We start from the raw sequence: 12,463 nt of genomic DNA on the forward strand, positions 1-12,463 counted from the left end.
TGTAAAAAAAAATATTTAAATATTATAAACATTAAATATAACTTTCATAGTTTTCTATAAAATTGTATAAATACATATTTTAAGTAACTTTGACAAAGGTGATCAATGAGTTGTTGATCACATTGAAATAAAAATAGCAATATTTTCTTCTAGGCTTGTTTTACATCTAATATAATATGCAAATGTTAATGGAAAGGAAAAATGTTTTCCTGTTCACTCTCTTTAAATGATTTATGAGTTCTCTCTGAGCTAACATGCTTTTGAAGATCAAAGAGTAAATTTGGCAAAAGCAAGAAAGTAGCTAATCAAAGATTTTGTGTACATGAAGTTAGATAAATCTTGCTCCTTTTTTGTAATCAGATACTGTTTTTTGTTAAAAAATGCAAATGCAAGAGCTCTTTCTGCTCTTGTTTGATGCTTCATTATTCATGCATCTGCACAGAATTGTAATTAGATCTTGAGCGCCTGTGGTTAGACTTTAACTTCTCTGACAAATATTTACTTGTCTTGCAAAATGTTCGGCCATGCTATTGGTGTACTCGAGCGTTGTTTTTATTCACCCTTTGAACAGATTAATTCAATAAACCAGTCCTCTGATTCATTTTATTTAACAACATGTTCTGCTTCAAAAATACACAGATGTTTATCAGTGTTTTTAAATTTCACTAGCATTTTTTTTTTTTTTACAAAACTCGCTTCACTTGATAAAACAAAACAACCATTATTCTCACCCGCTTATTTGGCTTTGGTTTCATTGTTATACAGTGATGCATCGGCCATTGCGCTGCTGTATTGTGTATCTGATTAACTCTGTGAAGGGTCTACCACACGTCCCATGAATACAACGCAGCCTGTACGATGCTCGTAGATGAGGAAGAGGAAGGGGCGGTCCACGATGAAACGCGTCTGTGTCGATAAAGGCATGAATCCAATGTGTGTCATTGCTGCGGCCTCCGTACCTTCTTCATTCACTGTTATGGTGCCCTGATGCTTAAACTGAGAGAAGAGGAGGAGGGTTACTAGAATAAAAGGTTATGATGGTGCAATGAAAGTTCAAAGAGTATGTTTTTGTAAGAGATTAGGCGTAGGAGACCTAAATTGCTCTCAACACAGCAGTAAAAAGGCCTGTTGAAAAAATTATGAGTTAAATTGGTTTAGCACATATCCGTTGTTCTCTTACCCAATTGATGATGACCTTCTCAGAAGTCATTGGGGAGAAGTCACCCTTTTCAGTGAATGGGTCCGTCAGCCCCATTTCCTTCAGGTGGTCAATTAAGTCATAGTTCTGCTCCAGTTTAAACCGAGGGAAAACCACCTCACGAGTCCTAACAGAGAACGATTTTAAGACCATGCAAAGCCGAAAAGACAACGGAAGAATGATTTAGCCAAGTAGGATGCAGTTCTGGATCAGCATTCTTATTAAACCCTAACACTAAACTCTAACCCTAACCTTAAACCATAGACTGAACTACACTCCCCTCCAAAAGTATTGGAACAGTGAGGCCTTCCACTTCTTGCTCCTGATGAACTCCTTTGTTGCTTTGGCACTATGCATTGGGTCATTATCTTGCTGCATGATGAAGGATCTCCCAATCAGTTTGGTTGCATCTTACTGTAAATTGACAGACAAAATGTTTCTGTAGACTTCTGAGTTTATTTTGCTGCTGCCATTGCTACATCATCAATTAAGATTAATGAGCCCTTTCTTTACAGCTGTCACAATATTTCTGTCATCAATTGCTGATGCTTTCCTTGGTCTACCGGTTCGAGGTCTGTTACTTAGTACACCATGTGGTTTCTTTCTTCTTCAGGACATTCCAAGTGGTTGTACTGGCTATAGCCAATGTTTGTGCAATGGCTCTTTCCATCTTCTCTCAGCGTCAAAATTGCTTGTTTTGCACCCATAGACAGCTCTCCGGTTTCGTGTTGTTTACACATCTAACTATAAATGTAGTCTGCACAGGCAAAACACAAATCTGAAATTGAACGCAGACATTCGCTGCTATTTATTGTTTGAATTATCAGTGTAATAGGACACACAGCACACCTGTCAGTCACATGTTCCAATACTTTTGGTCACACGAGCAATGGGTGGGTTCAAACAAAAGGTGCTATCTTCTAAGTTGTGTATCAGATCCAGATGAAAACACCTGGAAAAAAAGCTGAAATGTTGATCTCTTGTCTTATGTTCATCTTTTGATGTCAAACCCAAATGTTTTCAGTCTACAGCAAAAATAAAGGAATTGGCCTCACTGTTCCAATACGTTTGGAGGGGAGTATATATTCCAAACCATAATATGCCACTAAATGTGGGAATTCAGCGAAATGACAGGGTAATAAGAATATTAGTTAACCCTAAATTAACTCCAAAGCCAACAAGGATATTGATCTAGGAACTTGTCCAACCTGGGGAAATCATGTTAAGCACTTCAAGCCACTGAGTCAGGACATTAAAGTACCTTGCTGACCTCTTTGCAACTTGGTCTCAAGTCTGCGGCTAGTGCTTTACCTGTTGGTCATGTTGTTAAGCCACTTGCTGATCAGGGTTGGAGAGATCTCCTGCTCCAGGGATCTCATTCCAGAGAGTTTCTGTGGAACAGCAATGATCATGCTGATGTTTCCAGTGTAGGGCAGCTGCAGTATGTCGCAGTTGAGCTCGTGGTCGGCCGCTGCCAGGTAACTTCCTTTGTTCTGCATCATGGGAACGCGCACCTGCTTTTTCTCATTGACACGGAATTGCCTGTAGTGTGTCTGTTCCTTTGGGAACTTCTGCTCCCACGTACCTGCATTTGTTGTGCCAGTGAAAACATCACATTGTGGTGTTATTTGAGAACTGCATGCTTCAGATTTCTAATCAGGGGGTGTACAGTTCTGCTTCTGGAGGACCACCTTCCTGCAGAGTTTAGCTCCAGCCATAATTAAACACACCCGGACCAGATAATCAGGGTCTTTAGAATCACTAGAAACTTTCAGGCATGTGTGTTGGAGCTACATTCTGCAAGAAAGTGATTCTTCAGGAGCAGGATTGGACACCCCTGGTTGAGACAGAAGTTCCTGTTTGTCAAATATCTACAGCAGGTGTATCAAACCCTTATCCTGGAGGGCCATCATCCACCAGATTTTAGCTCAAGCCCTAATTAAGCAGTCTGCAGGATATTGGCCCTCTAGGAGTGGGAGTTGACATCCCTGGTTGAGACGAAAGAGGCTTGTTTGAGATGCATTGGCGCTGCACAGATCGATCGGCATATGACATCAAAGTACTTTGATGTCATACTACAATCGATCTGCGCAGCGCCAATGCATCTCGAACAAGCATGCATCTCGAACAAGCCTAAAGTCTTCAGGATAACAAGAAACCTTCATGCATATGTGTTGGAGCTACACTCTAGAGGTAACCGGCCCTCGAGGAGCAAGGTTGGACACCCCTGGTTGAGACAGAAGTTCCTATTCACCAAATATCTTCAGCAGGGGTAGTCAGTCCTGCTCCTGGACGGCCGGTTACCTCTAGAGTGTAGCTCCAACACATATGCATGAAGGTTTCTTGTTATCCTGAAGACTTTAGAACTTCCTGCAGAGTTTAGGTCTCGCCCTCATTAAACACACCGGAATCAGCTAGTCAAAGTCTTCAGGATCATAAAAAAACTTCCAGGCAGGTGTGTTCGTGCTAAAGTCTGCAGGACATTGGCTCTCCAGGAGTGGAAGTGAACAGCCCTGGTAGAGACAGAGCTTCCTGTTCACCAAACAGCAGGGGTAGCCAAATCTGCTCCTGCAGGGCTACCGTCCTGCAGAGTTAATCTTCAACCATAAGCAAACACACCTGAACCAGTTTATGAAAGTGTTCAGGATTACTTGACAATTTCAGCCAGGTGTTTTGGATCAGGGTTGGAGACGAAGTCTGAAGTAAGGTAGCGCCCTAGGAACAGGGTTATTTATGCTGATCTACAAATTTCTTTGTTGAAAAGACCATCTTAGGCTGGAATTGTGCTGATTTATGTTAATTTGGTACTGGTCATGTTGGTGGTCCAGCATAGCTACGAGTTTTGCCAGCAAAACTTGTTGTAACCATTGGGGCTGGGGAACCAGGTTCACAAGAAATGATGCTCCATCATGCTTGTTTGACCAGCCTCAATGTGACAATGAAGTCTTGCTAGTTGACTTAGTCAAGATGCTGGTCTATTTAGTCAAGTCAGGGATGTCCAATCCTGCTCCTGGAGAGCCACTGTCCAGTAGAGTTTAGCTCAAACCACAATTAAACACACCTGAATCCAAGCAGGTGTGTTGAGGCAAGTTGGAGCTAAACTCTGCAAGACCGAGGACCTCCAGGACCGAGTTTGACACCCCGAGTCAGGCTTGCATCAAGCAAAATGTTCAATATTGAACTCCGTGGTAGTACACAAACATTTCACATAGTACATGATTATTTGCTTTAGGATTGGGTACAGACTGTTCAAATGAAGGATTAAACCATTAGTCCTAAAGAGTTTCAGAATTTGAATGGGCTAGAATTGATTCACCTTTGAAGTAAAGATAGTTCAGGAGCATCACTGCCATGTTTGGGTCTACACTCTTCAGCGGTTCCTTTATCAGACCTTTGGTGATCTTCTGAATGCGCTGGTTGGCCTTCACAAGGAAGGCCGGGTCTGCAAAGTCCACAGTCTGTGGCTCTGCAAAGTAGTATGTCTTTGCATCACTGCGGAAAGCCTCCTGTATGTGTATGTTACGTTTCACGTACAGGTCATTAACGGAGCGTAAGTTGTAGCCGAAGTTCCGTCGGAAGAGCCTATGCGTGAGTTTACGGAACAGCTTGTGCACAGTCGAGTTATCGTAATGAGAACTGGCGTTGATGAATTCGCCAAATCCAAGAGTTTGATAGAGTTGTTCCTGAGCGGTTGGGCCGACTCCCAGAGCCATCATGCCCATCGCAATGGAGATCCCGACAGGAGCGAGCAGAATGTTGTCGGTCTGGTTAAGTCGGTTGCGCAGTTTCCGATAAAGCCGACACCCGAAGCGGGCGTTGACCACGTTGATTCGCTGTAGGCGAGTTCGCCCGTGGAAAAGCCGCAACAGGCGTGCTCGCCGTATTTTGGGGTCACTGGGCTCCCCAAAGAGGTCCAGGTCAGGAGCAGGGGTGGAGATCTCATCTATATGGTCGCCTTCGCTGTAGTCATCCTCGCCCTCTGCCAAGATCTTATCAAAGTCGATATAGTCTTCATCTTCTAATCCCTCCAGAGGAAGGTCGTTTGTGACCGTGTTCTCCCGATGGAAGTCCAGAGGAATGGAATCCATGTCTGTGTTCTCTCCATTTGGAGAAAGTCCACGGGCATCCACCAACTTTGTCTTCTCATTTGCATCAAAGTGTGAACTGAGGTCTTTGATCCCAGCCAGAGCGGGGCTGCTCAGGAGAGAGGCTACAACTATAACTGTAACGAACCACATTCTATGGAAACAAGCACAATTGGGAATACTGAACAATTGACAAATTTACTTCTATTACATAGACATTTCTCTGAAATATAGCACGCAATGCTCATAGGCTATGTGAACGTTTACATTTGATTAATTTAGCTTATGGTTTTGTCCTACCCTTACAGAAAAACCACACGAACTTCACTTATACAATCACATGTTAATATCACGTGAAATATGTGAAACGGTTTTGTAACATTTTCATGGTTTAAATGTGTGAAACCCATGTTGATCACATATGAACACATGAACATGGACATGTGTGGACAACAACGTGACCACATGGGTTTCACACATTTACACCATGAAAATGTTCACAATTTATGTATGTTTCACACATTTCAAATGTGATTTTAACATATGATTGCACATGGTGAAGTTCATATGGTTTTTCTTTAAGGGAAAGTAGTGTTAATTTAATAATGCTACATTACTGTTATGGTATTTATTTATATTTTTATTATTTTATTATTTTAACATTGTTCGTATTCATTTTAATTATTATTTTTTAATTAATTGTAGTTTTTTTGTATTTAGTTTTTTTTTTATTTAAACTTCAACTACAAAATATTTTTAGTAAGCTGGCAAGACAACATTTTTTATATTCATTTCATTTGAGTTCAAATTTTTTTCAATATTACTAGTTTTTGTTAACAATTGCAACACTGATAAAAAATGACTTACTGAGTGAAGTAAATCCAAAGCTGTGACCACTATAGACCATTATGAGGGCACCCAATATCCAGAATAGTGGTTGATCAATATATTTTTTTCAATGATGGTTGAAGTTTTGCTTTTGGTTTCTTGCTTAGCTTAATCTCAGAAATATCACACCAGTGTCAACAGTCTTATGAAACCTTTTATGTTAGTTTGAGCTGCTTACCTGCTCTCTCCTTCTGGAATCCTTGTGTTTGTGTGCGTGTGGACGGTCCGTTTGTGGATTCGCTCTCCAGCTGGACTTTGAAGTGGCTCTTCACTGATCAAACAGCAGCGAGTTCAAACAGTGCTCACAGATCTTCATCTGACTCATTTAACCCTTGAAATGCACTCAATGTGTTAATACTGGGTGCAAATTAATACAAATATACTGTAAATGGACGCTTAGGACTTGTATTACCATAGTTAAACTGCATAGCTTTTATTCTAATGTCCCTGACAACTGTATACAATATAATGAGGAAATTGGCGTACCGTTTCAATGTATGCAGAGAGTTGCAGTTGTTCTGGAAAAGGTTTTTAATGTGATTTGTGACATGACTGAAAACAGTGTTTCCTTGGAGGCTAAATTGAGCTTTTTGCATATTTACCCTGCTAATTTTGTAAATGTAAGCTTATAGATTTTAGTTTTAGTCATGGAATTGCAATCAATCGTTTGAAGAAATGTCATGTAATCTTGCTTTGGAAAAACTGACTCATACTATATATGCAAGAGGAAAAGTATATATATTTAATGATTTGTGCAATGCAATGAATTTCAAGCAGATAATGTGGAATATTAATGTTACTATAAACAAATCCCTGATGTGATAAGAATATTGATACAGTGATCAATAGAGTAACCATTATTAAAGTTATAATTTTTTTATTATTATTTTAATACAAATATTTTATTTGATTATTTGATTTTTTATGTTTGGCTATAATAACAAATGTGTAATAAATGTTATAAAAAAAATTAAATGTACAAACAGTTGTAGCTTTTTTGTTGGGTAAAATCCTTTAAAAGAACTGCCAAATTTTTGATTGTTTCTTTGTTTAAAGTTAAATTAATGTGTTTTGTGTTTGATTGCATGCAGCTGACCCGCCGATTGCCCCCCATTAAAGAGGCCAAACCTCGCCTTCAGAAGCTGTTTAGAGATTTCTGGCTCTATTCTGTGGTCATGGGGTTTGCTGTGGAAGGTTCTGGTAAGAAATTAACATCGTTAGCATCACTGACAGCATTTCAGCATGCATCCACCTCATGCACAGTCCTGTGATCCACAGTTTCTGAGATTATTTCTACAGGATTGTGTGTGTGTGTGTGTGTTTTAGGTCTGTGGCCTGAGGAATGGTATGAGGGAGTGTGTGAAATCGCCACTAAATCCCCACTGCTCACGTTTCCCAGTGGAGAACCACTGCGCTCAGAACTCCAGTACAACTCGGCTCTGAAGAACGACACGGTTACCCCGGTATCCCAACGATCTCTCAGTGTTGATTTACAGCTGCCAGGTGTTAAAGAGACAGTTCACCCAAAAATTGAAATTCTGTCATCATTTACTCAACCTCAATTTATTTCAGACCTGTATGAATTAGTTTCTTCTGCTGAACGCAAAAGAAGATATTTTGTAGAATGTTGGCAACCAAACAGTCGATAGTAGCCATTGACTTACATAGTATTTTATTTTTAATTTTTTTTTATACTATGGGAGTCAGTGGCTACTGTCAACTGTTTGGTTACCAATATTCTTCAGAATATCTTCTTATGTGCAGAAAAAAAGAAACTCAGAAACAACTTGAGATTGAGTGCATGATGCAAGAATGTCGTCTCTTTAAGTCAAAAATCTATAATACTGTTATCTCTAACACTAAGTGTTAAAGTTGCATGTGAAAGTGCAGTGTTTGTGCTCCTCAAACCAGATGTGCGGCTGTTTTAGGTTTTCTAACAAACCTGCCATTTATTTATTTATTTATTTATTTATATATATATTATGAATATTTTTGGCTATTTGACAAATTGCTTTTGTTTCTCTTTTGTAAGTCACTTTGGATAAATGCATAAATGTTAATGTACATTAATAGATGCATCATTTTCACTTGCTAAATGATAAAACAAATGAAAAATTTTAGCCAGGTTTTTTTTTTTTTTTTTTTTTTTTAGCTTATTGACTTATTTTATTTAACTCCAAACTGTTTTATAAGAAAAACTGATAAAAACAAAAAGCAAAGCAACCACATTTATTTCTTAGAAATTAACTCGATGCCATTGACTGAACATGCAACTTGTTTCAATCATATGACTTCGATCAATGCTGCAAACTACTTTATCCTTGCATACTTACTGTTTTACATGCAATTTTATTAAAATGACAAGCAGTTTACAGTTTATTCTAGTTTGCCATTCTGAACCGAGCCCTTGTTATGTTTGTTAAAAATCTTCTGGTTACACTTTTTCAATTGTCCACTTTAGACATTCTACTAACTTTAAGTAGCTTTGCAAAAACATGTCAAATAACTGTTATTAGAGTATTAGTAGACTGTAAGGTTAGGGTTAAGGTTAGTAGAATAAGTTGACATGTACTTTAGAATGTCCATCAAATTAAAGTGTGAGCAGATATTAAGCAGAACATCTGCTGCTAGTTGACATGGAGTTGCTGATAGTTAGTGGAATGTCAAATTAAACGGTTACCGTTATCTTGTTTTTGAAGGCAGAGTTAAGTGAACTGCGCAGCACCATCATTAATTTGTTGGATCCGTCGCCTGAAGCTGCCGCCCTCATCAATAAACTGGACTTCGCCATGTGCACTTACCTGCTGTCTGTGTACCGGCTGGAGTATATGAGGTTCCTGACACTTTCTGACTTTCCTCAGAACTGCTCCTCTCGTTGTGGGGATTTAATGTGTGATTTACCCATCTGTCTCTGTTTCATCCATTCTCTTCCTCAGGATGTTGCACTCAAATGATGCCGACCGCTTCCAGGTGATGTTCAGATACTTTGAGGACAAGGCCATCCAGAAAGACAAATCAGGTTAGAAACTCCACAGAACTGAATGTTGTTTTAAATGTAAAATTTTAATGTAAGTTATTAGATTGTCAACTGCTGATAAAACAAATATTTTTAACTTGTATGATTCAACCTCCAAAGGTTCAAACAGGATCATGAAACAAACTAATCGCATGATCTTTAGGAAACTTCATGGCCAAATAAAAGAACACTCTTCTTCTGCTTAATTTTGTCATTGCAAATGATCCTTATCATGTCTGTCTCTCTCTGTGTCCGTATGCAGGCATGATGCAGTGTGTGATTTGTGTGGGTGATAAAGTCTTTGAGGTTTTCCTGCAGATGATGGCTGAGAAAGTGAGTCGAGCCTTTGAAGGATCTCTCAGCGCTGAACCACATGCATTATCGATCGCTCGTTATTGATAATGGCTTTGCTTCCTGTTCCAGCCCAAGACTAAAGAGCACGAGGAGGAGCTGGAGCGCCACGCTCAATTCCTATTGGTCAACTTTAACCACACCCACAAGAGGATCCGCAGAGTGGCAGATAAATACCTCTCAGGACTCGCTGAAATGTACAATTAATTCTCTAACTCATCATTTAGCATCATTTATGATGTAACCTGAACAATTTCACCCAATATTTGTATATTCCTTGTACTTTTCGTGCTTATTTAATGCTTATTAGAGTATAGAGTTCCACATGAAGTCTGAAGGCTTGCCTTTATATAACTTGCATTTGAAAACACAAAATGCAGCACAAATCTTCCCATTTGTAATGAGAATAAATTTGAAAATAATCACAACAATAAAAGCAAAGAATTAAAAAACAACTACTAAATGCTAAAATTGTATTGTTATTGTTGGTTTTGTTGTGTAGTCATATACAATAACACTAAAAGCTCAAATCTGTGTTTGTTCTCTAGGTTTCCTCATCTTCTGTGGAGTGGAAGGGTTTTGAAGACCATGTTGGACATCCTGCAGACTCTGTCTCTGTCTCTGAGCGCTGTCAGTGCAACAAACACACATGCATGATTTATATTACTTGTATTTACAGTCTCACTCATCAGTCACTTAACCCAGCCTCTTGTTACACAGGACATCCACAAAGACCAGCCGTACTACGACATTCCTGACACTCCGTACAGAATAACTGTCCCAGACACGCATGAGGCACGAGAGGTGAGACGGACGCAGCTTCTGTGCCGTGGATATGAGCTCAGTCTGAGTCCAGTGTTTTGAAATGCTTTGTGTTTGTTGTCCAGAGCATCGTGAAGGACTTTGCCGCCCGCTGTGGAGAGATCTTGAAGGAGGCCATGAAATGGGCCGCTTCAGTTACCAAATCTCATCTCCAGGTCAGTAAGTTGCATACTATGCACTAAAAGTATGTACTTTGAGTCTGAGATGTGGTTTACAGGGGTGTGAAAAAGTGTTGGCCCCCTTCCTGATTTTTATTTTTTTTGCATGTTTGTCACACTTTAATGTTTCAGATCATCAAACAAATTTAAATATTAATCAAAGATAACACAAGTAAACACAACATGCAGTTTTTAAATGAAGGGTTTTTTTTATGAAGGGAAAACAAAATCCAAACCCAAATGGCCCTGTGTGAAAAAGTGTTTGCCCCACAGGTATTAAAAAATACCTGTGGTTTATCACACCTGAGTTCAGTTTCTCTAGCCACACCCAGGCCTGATTACTGTCACACCTGTTCACAATCAAGAAATCACTTAAATAGGACCTGCCTGACAAAGTGAAGTAGACCAAAAGATCCTCAAAAGCTACACATCATGTTGAGATCCAAAGAAATTCAGGAACAAATGAGAAAGTAAGTAATTGAGATCTATCAGTCTGGAAAAGGTTATAAAGCCATTTCTAACCCAGCGAACCACAGTGAGAGCCATTATCCACAAATGGAGAAAACATGGAACAGTAGTGAACCTTCCCAGGAGTGGCCAGCCGACCAAAATTACCCCAAGAGCGCAGCAACGACTCATCCAAGAGATCACAAAAGATCCCACAACAACATCTAAAGAACTGCAGGCCTCACTTGCCTCAGTTAAGATCAGTGTTCATGACTCCACCATAAGAAAGAGACGGGGCTAAAATGGCCTGCATGGCAGAGTTCCAAGACGAAAACCTCTGCTGAGCAAAAAGAACATAAAGGCTCGTCTCAGTTTTGCCAGAAAACATCTGGATGATCCCCAAGACTTTTGGGCAAATACTCTGTGGACTGACGAGACAAAAGCTGAACTTTTTGGAAGGTGTGTGTCCCATTACATCTGGCGTAAAAGTAACACAGCATTTCAGAAAAAGAACATCATAGCAACAGTAAAATATGTTGGTGGTAGTGTGATGGTCTGGGGCTGTTTTGCTGCTTCAGGACCTGGAAGACTTGCTGTGATAAATGGACCATGAATTCAGCTGTCTACCAAAAAATACTGAAGGACAATGTCCGGCCATCTGTTCATGACCTCAAGCTGAAGCGAACTTGGGTTCTGCAGCAGGACAATGATCCAAAACACACCAGCAAATCCACCTCTGAATGGCTGAAGAAAAACAAAATGAAGACTTTGGAGTGGCCTAGTCAAAGTCCTGACCTGAATCCTATTGAGATGCTGTGGCATGACCTTAAAAAGGCGGTTCATGCTCGAAAACCCTTCAATGTGGCTGAATTACAACAATTCTGTCAAGATGAGTGGCCAAAACTCCTCCACAGCGCTGTAACAGACTCATTGCAAGTTATCACAAACGCTTGATTGCAGTTGTTGCTGCTAAGGGTGGCCCAACCAGTTATTAGGTTTAGGGGGCAAGCACTTTTTCACACAGGGCCATGTGGGTTTGGATTTTGTTTTCCCTTCATAATAAAAAACTTCATTCAAAAACTGCATGTTGTGTTTATTTGTGTTATCTTTGATTAATGTTTCAGATCAAACAAATTTAAATATTAAAGTGTGAGAAACATGCAAAAAAATTAAAAATCAGGAAGGGGGCCAACACTTTTTCACACCACTGTATCTGGTCATGCAGACATTCCAGTCATTCACTGATCCATCTTTTTCAGTCCCATTTGCTCTGTTGGAAAAAAAGCTTTTATGAAAAATGTTATGATTTAATCTGATTTGTACTAATAATGAACTTCACTGGTAAAGCATATTCAGCGACCTCTTTCTCATGTGCTGTTTGCATGTTGGTAAATTAATAAAAATTCGCTATTACTTTTGTTCATATGTTTGTTTATAAACTGCTGTTGCAGCTTCAGCTACATATTGCTAGTTTTTATTTATTTTTATTTTTAAATTT

At 39.5% G+C, this 12,463-nt stretch overlaps 2 protein-coding genes across 3 annotated transcripts in view; one reads left to right on the forward strand and one right to left on the reverse strand.

Annotated features, from left to right (window-relative positions):
- Positions 1 to 12,463, forward strand: part of LOC306848929 (phosphatidylinositol 4-kinase alpha-like) — a 52,477-nt gene that overhangs the window by 17,372 nt on the left and 22,642 nt on the right. Inside the window, exons 20-28 of the mRNA XM_079383719.1 lie at positions 7,263 to 7,371; positions 7,498 to 7,634; positions 8,871 to 9,004; positions 9,108 to 9,190; positions 9,450 to 9,520; positions 9,611 to 9,735; positions 10,087 to 10,168; positions 10,259 to 10,342; positions 10,426 to 10,515. Coding sequence (XP_079239845.1) covers positions 7,263 to 7,371; positions 7,498 to 7,634; positions 8,871 to 9,004; positions 9,108 to 9,190; positions 9,450 to 9,520; positions 9,611 to 9,735; positions 10,087 to 10,168; positions 10,259 to 10,342; positions 10,426 to 10,515 — 915 coding nt within the window. The remainder of the gene's footprint in view (positions 1 to 7,262; positions 7,372 to 7,497; positions 7,635 to 8,870; positions 9,005 to 9,107; positions 9,191 to 9,449; positions 9,521 to 9,610; positions 9,736 to 10,086; positions 10,169 to 10,258; positions 10,343 to 10,425; positions 10,516 to 12,463) is intronic.
- On the reverse strand, positions 590 to 6,431 carry LOC306849568 (heparin cofactor 2-like). 2 transcript variants are annotated; one of them, XM_079384702.1, is made up of 5 exons: positions 6,350 to 6,431; positions 4,515 to 5,437; positions 2,510 to 2,783; positions 1,181 to 1,325; positions 590 to 996 (listed from the first exon to the last, which is right to left on the reverse strand). In XM_079384702.1, exons 2-5 carry the CDS (start codon positions 5,434 to 5,436, stop codon positions 805 to 807), a joined length of 1,533 nt encoding a protein of 510 aa, XP_079240828.1. In that variant the 5' UTR covers position 5,437; positions 6,350 to 6,431; the 3' UTR covers positions 590 to 804. The 2 variants fall into 2 exon arrangements, with proteins under 2 accessions (XP_079240828.1, XP_079240829.1); XM_079384703.1 differs by lacking the exon at positions 6,350 to 6,431 and adding an exon at positions 6,151 to 6,291.

The sequence above is a fragment of the Barbus barbus genome (genome assembly GCF_936440315.1).
Source record: "Barbus barbus genome assembly, chromosome: 29".
In the NCBI taxonomy this organism is placed as follows: domain Eukaryota; kingdom Metazoa; phylum Chordata; class Actinopteri; order Cypriniformes; family Cyprinidae; genus Barbus; species Barbus barbus.

Bases quoted from the DNA above. Each gene is read 5' to 3' on its own strand.
- LOC306849568 (XM_079384702.1), bottom strand. From the start codon at position 5,436: ATGTGGTTCGTTACAGTTATAGTTGTAGCCTCTCTCCTGAGCAGCCCC. The intron at 1,326-2,509 runs GTAAAGCACTAG...GTTCTCTGTTAG, and splicing joins CTTAACAACATGACCAACAG to GACTCGTGAGGTGGTTTTCC. The intron at 997-1,180 runs GTAAGAGAACAA...CTCTTCTCTCAG, and splicing joins AGAAGGTCATCATCAATTGG to TTTAAGCATCAGGGCACCAT.